Source organism: Aotus nancymaae, unplaced genomic scaffold (genome assembly GCF_030222135.1).
Source record: "Aotus nancymaae isolate 86718 unplaced genomic scaffold, 86718_ANA_hifiasm-v0.15.2.pri h1tg000079l, whole genome shotgun sequence".
NCBI classification, from domain to species: domain Eukaryota; kingdom Metazoa; phylum Chordata; class Mammalia; order Primates; family Aotidae; genus Aotus; species Aotus nancymaae.
This window is the reverse complement of record NW_026988494.1, coordinates 24263864-24279782: the sequence shown is the minus strand read 5'-3', so window position 1 is coordinate 24279782 and position 15919 is coordinate 24263864. Positions and strand designations below refer to the sequence as shown.

At 41.2% G+C, this 15919-nt stretch overlaps 1 protein-coding gene across 1 annotated transcript in view; it reads left to right on the top strand.

Moving 5' to 3' along the window:
• EBF2 (EBF transcription factor 2) overlaps positions 1–15919 on the top strand; it is a 206427-nt gene that overhangs the window by 126556 nt on the left and 63952 nt on the right. The window contains exon 7 of the mRNA XM_012435358.2: positions 13348–13429. Coding sequence (XP_012290781.1) covers positions 13348–13429 — 82 coding nt within the window. The remainder of the gene's footprint in view (positions 1–13347; positions 13430–15919) is intronic.

Here is a 15919-nt window from a genome sequence, read left to right as displayed (position 1 = left end):
AAGAGATTCTGGACATCTGCTTAGGAGCAAAGTGAAAAAATAATTAGGTAGTGTCTTCTGCAAGATGACCAGAGTTAGCACAAAATGCAATGGTGTTATGCAGAATAAAGAAATGTGGAACAGATACCATTCTCTTGTGGTAGGTATATTTAAAAGAAAGATTTCATTTTTGGTACTAAGCTTTGGAAACCTCCAAAAAGTTGATAATTACCATAAAGTTAATTGAGGCCTTAGTCAATAAAGTTTGAATGAGAAAAAGAGCAAATAAACAACTGATTACTGATTCCTGGAACCTTGTATAGACATAGGGGTTGGGTAGAGCTTAGACCAATTTGATCATTGTCTGCGATATTGACTATACTCTGGAATATTATTAGCCTTATCTGAATGCCTTTTGTATCAAATTCTTGACCTGATTTTTGTCCCAGTTTCTCTTTTATATCATCTAGGTTTAGTTCTTCTTTAAGGAAAAAAAGTTAAAAAAAATTCTAATGAAAGTTGGCTGACTGTACTATGAGTACTGTAAGAAGACCTCTTTTGCTTAGGGAATAACAGAATGTTGAAATACCTGATTTTACGTTTTTATGTGGGTTTGGCAAATGCAGTCTGAAAGTGGCTAATATACCTGACCCGGTGTTAATAGCCAATGATAATTCCAAATGTACCAACTGCTACCTGTTACACTACAGGTTCTTCCTTTTTCCCTTTTTTGGCACAAAGGTTATGTGAACTATGAATGTGGATCTTCATGGCTGAAGTGGAGGGAAGCCATCATAGTTTTCAGATAACATTGAGCCCAGCTGCCTACCTGTAATTACCATCTTGATTCCTCTATTTCAGTCATCCCTTCTTCCCACTTACTGCCCCCCTCCCATCCCGACACTAACTTTTAAGTAGCGTATAAAAAGCACAACACATCATTCAGAATTTGGAAACTGGGGACAGAGCAAGATAGGTGAGAAAGAAGGAAGCAGAGAGACTGAATCACCAGAATAAACTAGAAGTGAGGTGAATGGAGGAAAAATCCTTCTGCCAAAATATAAAATTAGAAAATTTTTCTAGAATATGTATGTTCAGTGAAAAAAATCCATTAGCCAAAGTGCAGCTTTGTGAACTAACTGCTTTATACTTTAATGTTTAAATGCCACCAAATTTCTCTTTCTCCCTCATAGCTGATTAGGAATTACTCAAAAGCTGTCTAACTCTGCATGGGTCACAATCGCTTTCTCTGGACCTGCTCTCACTAGTACGTACTTTGAAATGGGGTAGGCAGAGCTGAAGAAAATAACCAAACAAAACCTAGCCCCAAACCCAACCCAAAGCAAAACCTCTTGCCTGTCAATAGGTGGGGCTTGCTTGAAGGACCTGCCCAGCTCTTTCTGACTCTCAGTTCTGGTCCCATCTCGGTGCTTTATGGAGGAAGTGACGAAAACCTCCGTTTCACCCTGTGAGTTTAACCATTAGGCACTTTCTTGCTTTATAAAAACAGATGCACACATGTTCCTGACTACAGAGAAACCAGGCCTCCTATTATAATCACTCAAAATGGGAGATGAGGAATCCAGAAGAAAAGCACAATACTTTCAAATGATTTTTCTTAAAAGGTGAGGACATTATTAAAGATTTCCATGACCCTTCACATATTCTTTTGAGAGAAAATAATTTTGGCCCTTGTTAGTCTTATTATTCCAGCTGTTGTCATGTTCCTTCCGAGGAACTACTAGAAGCACAGAAAGCTATTTTTCCTTGAGGCCTAAAAAAAAACTCCAAAACTTCCTGAACCATTTAATACCTTTAGATGGGGACTGATGCAAGAGCTATGGATTGGCTTAGAAAAAGTCTCCATAAGTGTTATGTTTCCAAACTACTCAAGTAATAACATTGCTTAGCTCTGAAAAACTGTGACAGCCTTTTCCAGGTGTTTTCAAAATATTTTTTGCACTTGAGTTAGTTGTTGCAATAGATAGCCCCAGGAGGTAGCTGTCCCGGGTTCTCCTTCCGGATAAGGAGAAGAGAGGCAGCTCACATGAATGTCTGTCAGGGAAGAAGCAGAAACAGTGCCCCTGGCATCTGCTCCCGGCTTTGGCCAACAGCCTCTGAGGTGCTGGTACGTTTCAACTTTCTCAATTCCCAAGCTAGCTAGCTTATGGTGTAGCTTTGTTTAAAATTTTTTTTTTCTTTTTTTGGGCTGCATGGTATTGAGAAGGTATGGTATTACTTTCTTTTCTTTTCTTTCTTTTCTATTATTTCTATTATTATTTTCTTTATTTCTATTATTTTCTTTTTTGGGGCTGCATGGTATTACTACGGTAATGAGGCTGGGAAAATGGTTTCCATTCTTCAGAAGTTTCTATTTATAGACTCACTATAGAAAACTGAATTAATGGAAAGCTAAACACATTTCAAGTGGCTTCATCTTTTTGACTTAATCTTTTGGCCACTGATAGTATAGTGATTTCGCTAAGTGGAAGGGCCAGGGAACTCTCTATTTGCTCTAAAGTTATATTTCTCCTCTCTTTGAAGATTGACTGGCTTCTTCTTGCCAGAACATGCGTTTCCCACTTTCTTTCTGGAGTCTTCCTTGACTTTCATGACCACTAAGCTTCCCTTGCCCTTCTAGAGTCCCACCCTGCTCTGAATTTTCTAACAAGTCATCGACCCAAACCTTGAGCTCTCCTGATCCTGGTTTATTTTGGGGAGTCAAAATTAAGCTTGATGCTTGGTTGGAAAACTCTATAGTTTTCATATTTTTTGGTGCACAGATGCATACTTTTCTTTGAGACTCCACTCTCCAGCATTAAAGAGGGACCCTTCATTGTAATCATTACCGAATGGATACAGTCCTAATGGAACTTAATTGTTTCCACTAGATGGATCTCGGGTGTTTTTGGCAGCCAAAATGAAAATGATTCCAAATACCATCAAAGGAGCTTATAAGCACCCAGCATGCACAGAGTGTTTTGATATACAGTGGAGTGTTAATATCATTATCTCTCCTAATACAACATACGGTTACTTTAATCCTTTCCCGCCTCTGTGATCTTGGAAGATCCGACGGATAGAAGGCAAAGAATAAAACATTATATACAAGGAGACAAAGGGAGAATTAGTCCCCATCCTCTGGATGCAATTTTTTTTTTTTGATTATTCGAATGTTGGCTTCAAATATGTACCTTTATGAATACTGACTTCTGTATCTTCCATGCTAGTTTGAGTTTGTATGCGACATCAAACATACCTTTTCACACATGTTCCTTCCAGATTTTTTTTTAACACTTACTTAGCAGTTTATAGAAGGAAGTGAATGATCTCCTCAAGCTGCTTACAAATTAAAAAAAAATCTGTGCTTATTAATTATGCAGGATTAGTCTAATTATAATTCAGCAAATTAATTAGCGACAGAAGGTGTTCTGAAACATTGGAGTACATTTGCATGTTAAATGGAGAGGCTAGTCTGTAATATATGTAAATTTATGCATGGCTTCATAGTTTAATTTAAAAATTTGCAGTTGCATATGGTATGGGAGCAGGTGAAAAGTCAGTTTTAGTTTAATGATGCTAACAAACATTGGATGGTGTCCTGTCTTAGCAAGAGAATGCACTCATATCTGCTAATCTATGAATCTGTCATAAGAATATAACGTTACATTGATACACAATCTCAAGGTCATTAGAGAGTGAACCTGTAGGTGCGATAGGTATAAAGCTAAAAACTGCAGAGAGAAAGCGAAGCTAGGAGAAGCCCGCACTCTGAACTTTGTCCGCCACTTTCTCCAACATTGCATGTTGAATCACTCCGCCTTAGTTCAGGGAAAGTAACGCTCCAGGCTGGGTAAATAGGGGTATCTTTTTGTCTCCCTGGTATCTGTTCTGGCAGGTGTGAAATAGTTGGCCAACCTTGATTCCCTTTCCAAATCTCCACATTTGCACTCCACTTCAATTTCCTGGAGTCGTGGGAAAGTTATTACCGAGTTATGAATTAATGGTAGGGTAGAGAGTTTTACACATTGGCCTCAACCATCTGGCAAAACAGTAAAACCAGCGGACCAGGCAGCAGCAAAGGGCTCTGGGTGTAATTGGTGTTCACTGCTCAGCCTAGCATAGATGAGCTCTGCCGGGAGGGCAGAGAATGGGAGGGGGAGGGGAGGATAGGGAGGAAGGATGGGGAAGGGGTGCTGAGGAAATGGGACGGTGAGGACCCATTAAGCTGATGGTTGACTAATAACTTCATTTCTCTCCTTCAACAGAGGAGTCATGGTACTGGAAAGGGAAATAGATTTGTATTCTGATTCTGAAGTCTCACGGAAAGATTTTTTTCTCAAGGAAGTCTGTAATATGATTCAGTTTTGCTCAGTTCTTTTTTCTTTTCTGGATGAGTAGACAGAGGAAAGGATAAGGGCAAAGAAGAGGATATGGGTTGTTTCTTTTTTAAAAGAAAAAGATAGAACCTTGTGTATTGCAAAGAGCCCTAGAAAGACATTTTATGAGAACAATTAGAATTACGAGTGTGCTCGTAGTGTGTGTTTCATTCCAATTCAAGCCCAAAGAGTTCAATTATTATTTTCATTAATGGTGTCAGATTTGTATCTGAGTGTAAAAACAAGGACTTTTCCTCAGAGATTTTTTTCCCCGTGAGCCTCATGGTGTCAAAGAATAGAATTCAGGAGAATGAAGATGCTTCTGAATATAGAAGCAAAAAAAAAAAAAAAGAAAGAAAGAAAGAAAGCCACACACATAGACAAATACACAAAAACCTCCCGACATCTAACCCCAGGTCCTTGGCAGAAATAAGTGGAGAATGAAAGTGGCCCCTTATTTTTGCCCTTCAGTGGCTGTTTACAGTAAACTGCTTGCCACGAAATCATGAAATTCCTTTGAAATGAAGTCTGTCGGTATGGAGTCAGGGAATCAGATTTATATGGTGGGGGAAGTAGCTCCCTCTTGGTGTCTAAATGAATGCAGCAGATTCTACTCAGGAGGCAGTGTGCTCAGTAATGAAGGAGCTATTGCCAAACCGAAACACCACTTCCAAGGACTTGAGCATGGAATAGAAAGTGACTAGATGGGGCCTGTTGCCTGTCAGAAGCCAGCATATTGCATGTGTAGCTCTGAATTCTTTTGCTGGCCAGAGTTTGCTGAAAACAGGAATGAGGACTCCCATCCACCACTTTTTGTGTTTTTGTTGTCGTTTTTTTTCCTGTTATCTGTTAGAGTGGATTAATTACATGCGTGCTTTTTTCTTTTTCTTTTACTATCTCTCTCTTGAAATGAAGGGAAGTTCTTCCAGTGGAGTACATTGTGCATATTGGAGAGAGAAGCAGGGCAGAGAAGGATCAGATTTAAATCTGTAGCAACTCCTTCTGGAATAATTTGGTTTGGAAAATGGGCTATTTTGAAATGTGGTGGGGGAGAAAGGGACAATACATGGGAAGGGATCATAAGCATATGTGTAGCAAAAGGTGAAGAAGCATAGTTACTTTGTACCAGGCATTTATCCAAACATTTTGCATGAATAACTGAATAACTAGTCCTCACTACTGACCTTGAAAGGCATTTTTGTTTTTGTTTCTTTTCATTTTCTTTCATTTGTTTGTTCGTTTGAAATAGGGCTACACAACTCTTGTAGTCCGGGCTGGAGTACAGTGGCATGATCTCGGCTCACTGCAACGCCCACCTCCCAAATTCAAGCAATTCTCTTGTCTCAGCCTCCCCAGTAACTGGGATTACAGGTGTGCACCACCACACCTGGCTAATTTTTGTGTATTTAGTAGAGACTGGGTTTTACCGTATTGGCCAGGCTGGTCTCAAGCTCCTGACCTCAGATGATGAGCCTGCCTTGGTCCCCAAAGTGCTAGGATTACAGATGTGAGCCACTGCACCTGGCCATAAGGTCTTTAATTTTTACTGAAAGTCCCTAATTTTTACAGTAATTATTAAAAATTTTTCTGTATCATCATCATCATTGCAGAAGCCTTAAAATCACATAGGATTGGTATGAATACCCCAGTTAGCTGCTGCATAGAGGACTGAAGTTATCTGCTACCAAAGACATTAGCTTGCTGATCTGTTTAAAAATCTCCATCATGGGTATCCTGCTCTGTCCCTTGGGTAAATGCTTTCAAAATTTAGCCCTGGTGACTTGATTCCCAAAAAATGTTTTCCAAGATTTAATTCAACTACTTTTATTCCATGTTTGATTTTCAGCTTTTTCCCTTCCATCATCTTGATAGACAAATGGCTCTGAAATCTTCCTCATCCACTTGAGTAATTTTTTTTTTTAAAGGCTGTAGCTATTTGGGCTATGCCATCTTTGGACAATTTGGATTCTTGAGAAATTTTGTTTTCTGAATATCTGATAGATTTGCTTATCTTTTCCTTTGCGTCCTCCACAATAGTCACAGAATTTCTAGAGCACGCCGTCCCTGATAGGAATGGTAGACATTTTTGTTTGCTTGTTTTGTTTTGCAATATAAAGGACTCCCTTCTAATTCCAGCAGAAAAGGAAGAAAATGACAGGATCCCCCATGTGGATGAGTAGGGCACTGTCCTGTGAAACAGTGTGGCTTGGCAACATGGTTAGCCTTTTTTTTTTTTTTTCTCCAAAGCTTGGCCAAGCTCCCACCAGACCAGCATTTTGCTAAGAGTCAGAAAGGCTGACTTCCACTCTTATGTTTTCTGCTTACTAGCTGTTTTGCCTTGGGCAAGTCATTTAACCTTTCTGAATCTTGTTTATCTCCTCTCTAAGATGGGGATGTTCATTTTCCTACTCTCAAAGTTAAGAGGATTGGTTACAGGAAATCATGCCTGGCAAATAATGTGAGCTCAATGAATACAGGCTATTATTTAATGATAGTTATTATTTCATCATAGTCTTTTAGCCAAGAGGAATTTGAGAAGTTGAGTGTAGCTGGAAATAAGAAAGTGTATTACTTAAAACATTACTGTAAAGTTGAAATTTTCAGATCTGAAATGGCCTTTTATTGACATAATCTGGGTGAATAAGCCTTAACAGTAACAGATCCCTGCCTTAGAAATGTCTGTGGAGTTCAAGATTCTATGCCTCTTCTGTTCATGTGTTTGTTTTTACAGTTTGCGGGGTTGTTTAACTAAATGAATTTGATAGAACATCAGCTTAGAAAAATGAGTATTTCATTTAAGCCTAAAGAAGCCAGTAAGTGAAAACTTTTAAGTCATCTTTCCTTTCCATGAATCTTCCAGGGCTTTTGTGCCAACCACCGCCATCTTGCCAAGTGATCTCAAATACTAAGCCAAGTGTTCTCAGATGTGTCATCCCCAAGTTACTGAGGGTGTAACAAGAGCCCATTGGGAACCTGACCTCCCAGAGTCTCTTCATTCTTGTGGACTTTAGTCAGAGTCTTCACAAGATCCTTAAAGCTTCAGGGCCCTTTCTAGCCTGGGCTGACACCTCAACAACCAAATAGATATATCCAGGGTACTTCATCTCCAGGCCAAGGCCGGGTCCCATTGCTAACCTTCACCTTCCCTAGGGCTGCCTGAATGTAGATTCTGCTGGGGGATCTTGAAGGAGGAAAGTACGTTCTCTGCTGTTGGAAGGGTCAAAGAAGATATTACAGTTAAGATCTAGATTACAGCTAGAACACCATCATTGAGGTTTTCTCTGGTCCTAAGTGGAAACCAATCACTTGAGAGTTTTCCTACCATGCAAAGCTGAGTGAGCTGTTATGAGGGCCGTTCTCAAAGTGAGAAAATGAACTCATTTTCTCAGTAGGCTTCCCAGTCTGGTGTGAGAGCTTGAATTGCCTAATCCCTCAAAGGATGTAAACTTGTGGAGAGGATCCTGGGAGAAGAGAGGCAACTGCCCATTCCTTTCACATGTGATTCTGTGACCCAGCCTATCCCTACTTTGCATAGTTTTCAAAAATGATATGAGAGTGTTTTAAGGGAAATGGGTTATCTCCTTTTCAGAAGCAGGCACAAACAGTGAAACTCAATTGTATTTTAATTTATTGGGCTAAAAACAAGGAGGTTTAACAGCTAATCCAGACAAAAAGTACCTTCCCCAAATCAATGAACACACATGGTTAAGTCCATACGTGGTCTGTGAGACCATATCAACTGTATGCTTGGCTCTGCCTTTAGTGACCTAGCCTGCTTATGTGACCATCATGGCAGAGAAAGAGAACCAGATACAGCATCCCCTCTCTTGGTCTTTGGAGAGTCTGGGGTGTTCTCATCTCTGTGGTGTATAAAATGTGGCCATATTATAGCAGAAGTTGTTTCCAGGGTAGGCAGAATTAGATTCTTTTTAGGGGAGTAAGGAACTAAGTTTTCAAAGTGAAAGGCATTTTGCATATTATTTTGTATACAGTGAGACTCTGTATAATGGTATCTGTTAACTACTGCTAAGTTCACATTCCTTTGATGTGCATTCTTGTCTAACTTTTTTGTTTGTTTTTGTTTTGAGACGGAGTCTCACACTGTCACACCCAGGCTGGAGTGCAATGGCACGATCTCAGCTTACTGCAGCCTCCACCTCCCGGGTTCAAGTGATTCTCCTGCTCAGCCTCCTGAGTAGCTGGGATTACAGGTGGCCGCCACCACAACAGGCTAATTTTTTTGTATTTTCAATAGAGATGGGGTTTCACTATGTTGGACAGGCTGGTGTTGAATTCTTGACCTCATGATCCACCTGCCTTGCCCTCCCAAAATGCTGGGATTACAAAGGTGAGCCACTGCACCCGGCCTTATGGACTTTTCTTGTGTTAAACATTTTAAGGAGGGACTAGATCTTACATTCCAATTTGGAGGTAAATTGAATGGCCTCTTCCATAAATCCTGGAGAAATATTCTGCTGGGCTTTGTGATAGTCAGACGATTGGTGAGAATTCCAGAGTCTGGCAAGAATATTAAGTAGTTACGTTTCCTGTGATTTCAGGCCTCCTGTCCCCCACCACTGAACCTTAACTCTGCACTGTATTTGCGAATCTAGTTTGAGATGGGTGGGATGTGGACATGTGGAAGCCACTTAGACACTTTTGCTGCATTCCTGAATAGTACAGAATATTCCAGTATTTTAGAGATTGGAGGGGAGAGTACTCAGTAATAGATTGAGGGGTCTTCAGACTCTTCTCCGAAGCTGGAGAAACATATTTGAATAGTTTGGTTGGGGGATCTTTGGGGTCAAGGACTTTGTCTGCCACTGTGCCTGAACCTTTTTGCATACAGAGCACAATATATATTGATCAAATGCATAAATAAATGAATTCAGCAGAAGTTTTCAATATGAAGCATTTATTTCCATGTTTCCATTTGTCTATCTTTGACCTACTGATTTCGACTTGGGACATGGCAGTCTCTTCAAGAAGTCAGGATCTTTCACTTTTTTTTTTCTCATGATTTATTCCTGTTACGTGTGTGTGCGTGCGCGCCCTTTATAGACCATTCTGAAGTGTTTTTTTTTTTTTTTAAAAAACTTATATGGGTGCCTTTTATATTATGTAAGTTATATCTCTTTGATATAACTTTGAATGGGTGCCTTTTAATTTATTGAGATATAACTTACATAATATAAAAGGCACCCATTCAAAGTGTATAATGGGGTGGTTTCTCTATATTCACCGAGCTGTACAGCCTTCTTCACACAGTGTCATTGGTGCAGGAAACATGCAGTGTCACATGGAGCTTGTTGCCACAAAGATCCAGGCTCCGGTCCTTGTGTCCACCACTTACAAGCTTGTGATCTTTGGCAAATTTCTTAAATTCTTGAGGCCTTGGTTTTTCCCAGCTGTGGGATGATTTGTCACTTATGGGGTTGTTGTGAGAATGAAATGTGGTGTTGTGTATCAGACAGATAGTGGCTACTCAGCAAACTGTATTTCCCTCCGCTCTGTGACCCCTGTACCCTTCAGCTGCTGGACGTGCAGGATAGTTAGAGGGGACATAGGTGGCTCTGATGTGTGATGTTCCTGAAGCACCCTCCATGCCTCAGAAACAGAGAGAAAGGTCCTAACGGGACAGTGCAACTCACCCAACAATCTGCCCATCAGCCTCAGGGCACCGCCCACTCTGGGCATGACGTCATCCCAGATGTCCTCTTTCCCACCAATCAGCTGTCCTCACTCATTTATTTTTCACAGTTTTATCTCAGTGGGTTCGACCTCCCTCTCAGAAATCCTCACTCCCACATCTGCCATACCCACTCGGATTTCAATAAGTCATTGTCTTTTGTTTTCCGTGGTTTCTTTCTCCAAAGTAACCCTTTCTGGAAGGTTCTCAACTCTGCACATTTGTTCTTTGCAGTCATAAAATATTAATGTTAGAAAGAACCGCAGAGCTCCTGTTCAACTCCTTTGTTAAGAGATAACGTGAGGTAACTTGGTGCCGTGGGTCAGCTGGTAGCTGCAGGTCAAGGTTAACTCCTGGGGCATTTCTAACAGTTCTGTGGCGTAAAGCAATGGGGCAGATACATTCTCCTGCCCCACTGACCTGGGGACCAGACTGCCATCTGAAGGCCTGAGTTCACACGTTGACTCCACCTCCCGATCCTCTTTGTCCGTAACACAAGGATAAACCTGTGGTTGTTCGTGTTTGCTCTTAAGAGATCAGAAGCCTTGTCGTGTGTAGCATGCTCCGTGGTTGTGGTATTTATGTCGTCAACATTGTTTGGAGAAAGTGGAAATAGAATTCATCCTGATGAGAATCCGCACATTTGGTCTACATCTCATAATTTATTTGGGTTTCCCGTTTCTTAGTGGAGAGTGCTGACATTTTCCAGGCAGCTCTGTCTTCCGAGGGATCTAAACCCAGGGGATCTGGAGAGAATTTGTTCCCTGAAGTTACCCCGTGGCTAAATGGATGGTATAGTTAGGGAAGGTTTTGTCTCAAGATCTTGAGCATGATGGATGGAGAGGGTGGAGGGCAGAGAACCAGAAGACACCAGTAAAAGGAAGAGAAAAAAATTGGAGATGTCAGTAAGCCCCAGAATTTCTTTTAATTAATTTGTAGATCCATATATTAAAAAAGCCAGGCCATAATTTCTGATGCAAGCCATTTAGAAGTAGCAAGAGAACTTTCTGCCTCTTTCTCTCTTCTCTCACTCACCTTCCCTCTTCCTCCTCCCACTAACCTCCCCTTCTCCTTCATGAACCCAATGCTAAGTCCTTAGAGTGCAGGGGGCTGTGTAGGTTACAAACTCAGCCCCCTGGACAAGCAAAGAGTCAAACTAGGTGTTTTCCATTCAAAGCACTGTTAAGGGTCCTAATTTAAAATGAATAAAGCCTTTCAGCAGGCTACACAGTTCCCTAAATCAATTTGATTTTATGTAAACATTTATCTGTTTTGCACTTTTCCACCTACCACACCATTCATATAATAATGCCTTCATGAACATTAATGTTTCCTCCAGATACATTTTGGAGAAGGGAGTGGAGGTAGTCTAACACACACACAACACATTACAATGAGTCCGGTTGTGGCAAAACTTTCCAGAAATCAAGGAGTCAATGAGAAAAAGCACTCTATTCGGGTTCAGTAGGGGAAAATGTAAATTGCAAATTGCCACTGGGAGTGGTTGAGGGCCAGTGTGGTGTGGCGGTGGGGGCTATTGTTTAGAAACACACACAGGTGGGAAAGGGCAACTTAGCGTGCAGTGTGAGCGTCCGCGGCTGACTTTGCTACCAGTGTTCAAATGAAAGGGATGTTTACCCTTCAGGAAATAAAATGTTTGAATTCCGATGAATCTTTACTTAAATAAAAGCAGTTCTCCTTTCTAACGCCCTCTGATGGCCTGGGCAGAGATGCCACTGCCCTTCAGAGAGCAGCAGCAGGTTGTGAATTTGAACACTGTTGTCAGAGAGCCTCGCACAACATTTTCTCTGCCTTGTCCTTCCGCAGGTCTCTTCCATAAAGACTCCAACACCTCCCGGGCACAGGAAGCAAAGCCCAACCTCCCACCCACCCTATAAAAGATTGAAAGAGAGAAGGGAAAAGCAGATGTTATAAAATCATGAAAAAAATATTTAGCTGTTGCTTCCAAATTCACACTCAACCTTATTCATGGGAGCATGTGGCCAAATATTTCCAGCAAACAGAGTAAAAGAGGCTTGAATACAGAAAATACTCTGAAGAGTCAATTCCCCTTCTCCCCTCCTTTATCATTTACTGTTTATCTCCTCATCAGTTTTTTAAAGTGATAAATACATTTAATTGGAGAGCTAATTCTTTTGTGATTGTTAAACAAAAAATAAGAATTAGAACATTGCGATGAGAGCATTTCACAAACCGTTGCTTTAGAATAGAATTTTTTGGAAACATTGTTGATTTCTACTTATTTTTGTTGGTAAATCCTGGGAAAAATGTATATCTTTTCCTTTAAAGTTCTAATTCAAGGCATGGATGTGAGAGTTCTGAAGGGACTTTGGGACTGCGGTAAAATTTCGTTGTCATAGTAACAGAAAGGGAAATAGGCCTAGCTCACCTGGGACTTTAACACTGCAAAAGCTGGATTTTTTTTTTTTTTTTTTAAGGAAAAGGACTCTGCAAGTGAAATAAATGAAAAACTTACTGTATTTTGAAACCAAATTTCAAACATTAACTAGGTGAATTGCTGGAAAGACCACCTCTGCCATTTTTCTTGGTTAACCTAGTTGCCTGATGAAAGACGCCCAATTTTAACATTGCACAGATAGGTCATTTAAGAGAAAATATTGGCTTCAAGAAATACATCTGACAAATGCTAACCTCAGACCATGATTCTGTGTTTTCGTGTTTCTCTGGATAATCTATACACGATCTGAGAGGACATTCACACTTTTTATTAATCATAAAAACCCTGGCATATACCCGTACCAACGGACTTTGTCTTTGGAGAGTAACATACCATTTTCTGATTTCGTAAACATTGAACATATCAGGCCACCTTCACATATGAGCATGATGGTGTCTGGGGCCAGTGGAGAGCCACAGAGACGAGATGCCCTGGGATTCTGGGCCAGGTCCTGCCATTTTTAACCCTGGAGCAAGATTTTCTGTACAGCAGGGGTCACTGCTGCATTTGAAGCCTTTTTTGTTCACCCCCAAAACGAATGCTCTAGAAACTCCGTGGGCCAATGTACAAACCAAAGCCCAGCTTGTGAACCACTTAACAATCCCCCACAGTGATGGGGAAGGGGGCGCTGGGCTTGAGATTGAAAACATCCAAATTTGCAAATTGCAGAGGGTCAGCAGTGTTCCTTCACAGACAGGGCAGGTTGAAATTCGCCAGATCTGAAATATAATCACTTTCAAATGAAATCTAGTCGAATGCAGCTATAGTCTCCCTTAAAAGATGTTTACTGAAAAATGTAACACATTGCTTTCTCTTCACAGATTCTTTTTAAAATTTTTCCTCAAGTGCAATCAGAATTGTTTGAAAACAGCAGGAAACCCAAGGGACATGAGACGGTTTCAGGTAAGGGGCCCTGCAGATCTTTCCTGTTAAATAAGTCATCCTGTTTTCTCTCTCCTTCTCACTCTTTTTCTTTAAAAATTATTATTCACTGCTACTGCTAACAATACAGAAGATAATGGTAAATGATGACCCTCAGCCACTAGCACTGAGAGTTTCTTCATCTTGTAGTGTTTAAGCTTTCTGCCCCCATTGCCAAAGCCCTATGGGGAGAGGCGCCAACCGGTGCTGGAGATTTGATTTTAAGCCCTCGGGCTGCCCACTGCACATACAGCTGCCCACAGCAGGAACCGCGTTCTTGATATTCAGCCACCTTGGGATTTTTCAAAGCAGCTTCTCTGTATTTTCTGCAAGCAACAGCCCCTGTCTTCCCTTTTCCACCGATTAACTATTCAGTGGTCTCTCTCTGAGCCTTCTGGAAGGCAGCGGCCCAAGCAGCGTGGTCACTTTAAGATCGCAGCACGACAACAAGACCCACGGGACAGTGACCCAGCTGCCTGGCAGTTAAATCTGCCACCGGTTTCATCACCCTTACCACTGATGTACTGAGGAGACGAGCTAATAAAAACAGACTGAGGCAAAGAGTATCAGGCTAAAGACGAGAGCAAGAGCAGCTCCTCTGGCTCCTTTCTTTGAGCTTTGAAGGACCCATATTTAATTCACCAAATGGCTTTCCCACCACTCACACCTTGTGCTAGATATGCGGCACCTCCTTTTCCATAGAAAAATTAAAAACACGTTAAACGATCGCACGCAAGCTTGAGACTTCAAAAAATAAATTCTCGCAGCCATGAGAGAGATGGGGATCCTTAGCCTCAAGTTTCAGGTGAGGGAAGTGAGGTTCTGAAAGGTTAAATGATTTGCCCCTTATCACAGTAAGTAGGTGGTAGAGTCGGGAGCCAGAGCTGGGAGGATTTGTTTGATCAAACTCTTTCCAGCAAACTATGAGCATGTGACACATTGCAGCTGCTAGGTTTATGTTTTGGTGGTGTCTTCTTGAAACGATGAATAATTTTTTTTTTTTTTTTTTGAGACAGGGTCTCACTCTGTCCCTCAGGCTGGAGAGCAATGGTGAGATCTTAGCTTATTGCAACCTCTGCCTCCCGGGCTCAAGGGATTGTCATGCCTCAGCCTCCCAAATAGCTAGGACTACAGGCATGTGCCACCATGCCCAGCTAATTTTTGTATTTTTTGGTAGAGACAGGGTTTTGCCATGTTGCCCAGGTTGGTCTCGAACTCCTGACTTCAGGTAATCTGCCCGCCACAGCCTCTCAAAGTGCTGGAGTTACAGGTGTGAGCCACCATATGTGACCGTGAATAATTTTTGAACAAGGAGTGTGACATTCATTTTTTTATTGGACCCTACAAATTATGTAGCTGGTCCCGCCTGTCACTTGGAGAGCTTCTGTGGTTTGGCCACAATCAAACAGATGTTGAGGAGCAGAGCCATTCAAGAGTTAATAGGGGAGATGGCCATATACAAGGCTACTGAGAGTTACTTTGAAAAAAAACCCTAATAGTATTTTTTAACCCCATCATGGCTATCAATCTTGCTGTGTCATGGCTATCAATCTTGCTGTGTCAGGAACATTTTTTATTACAATACTTAACACTATTACCAAGCTCCCTTAAAAAAGTTGGAGCCTTCCTTTCTCTTGGGCAGGCTCTTTCCCTGCGTTTTTTTTTTTTTTTTTTTTTTTTTTTTTGAGATGGAGTCTCCCTCTGTCACCTAGGCTGGAGTGCTGCAGTGCAGTGGCATGATCTTGGCTTACTGCAACCTTCGCCTCCTGGGTTCAAGCGATTCTCCTGCCTCAGGCTTCCGAGTGGCTGGTACTATAGGCACACACCATCACGCTCGGCTCATTTTTGTATTTTTAGTAAAAACGAGGTTTTGCTATGTTGGCTAGGCTGGTCTCGAACTCCAGACCTCAAGTGATCCCCGCCTGCCACGGCCTTCCAAAGTGCTGGGATTACAGGTGTGAGCCACTGCTCCTGGTCCTGCTTTCTGGTGTGAAGACAAACATAAATAAAATCAGCCTTCTTGGGGGTCAAACAGGAGCCTCATGCATGGTGGAAGTTGGCTGTGCTCAGTATTTCAAACAGAAATGTAAATAATTTCAGTCCAAAAGAGAGTGAAATTCGAAAGAATTCCAAGTGCCTCTGTGACCACAGCTTAGCTTCATTTCCAGAAGATACAGAGGCAGGGAAAAGAGAGTTGGCAGTTTGGATTTTTGTTCCATTTTATTTTCTACCAGCGCTTTCAAAGAGTTTTAAATTTGAGAATTTGAGGATACTCTTGTAAATGTTAAGAGGCTTCTATTGTAGTAGAATGCCTTGTCATTTTCTTTCTCCCAAATTTTATAAATCTATTCACAAAGCAAATGCACGTGAATATTTCCTCTGCTTCTTTAGTTATTTACTTAAGTGGGGTTTTCATGGTGCCTGAGTTTTTCACTGGCATAGAATAAATATTACTGATCTCAAAATGACATA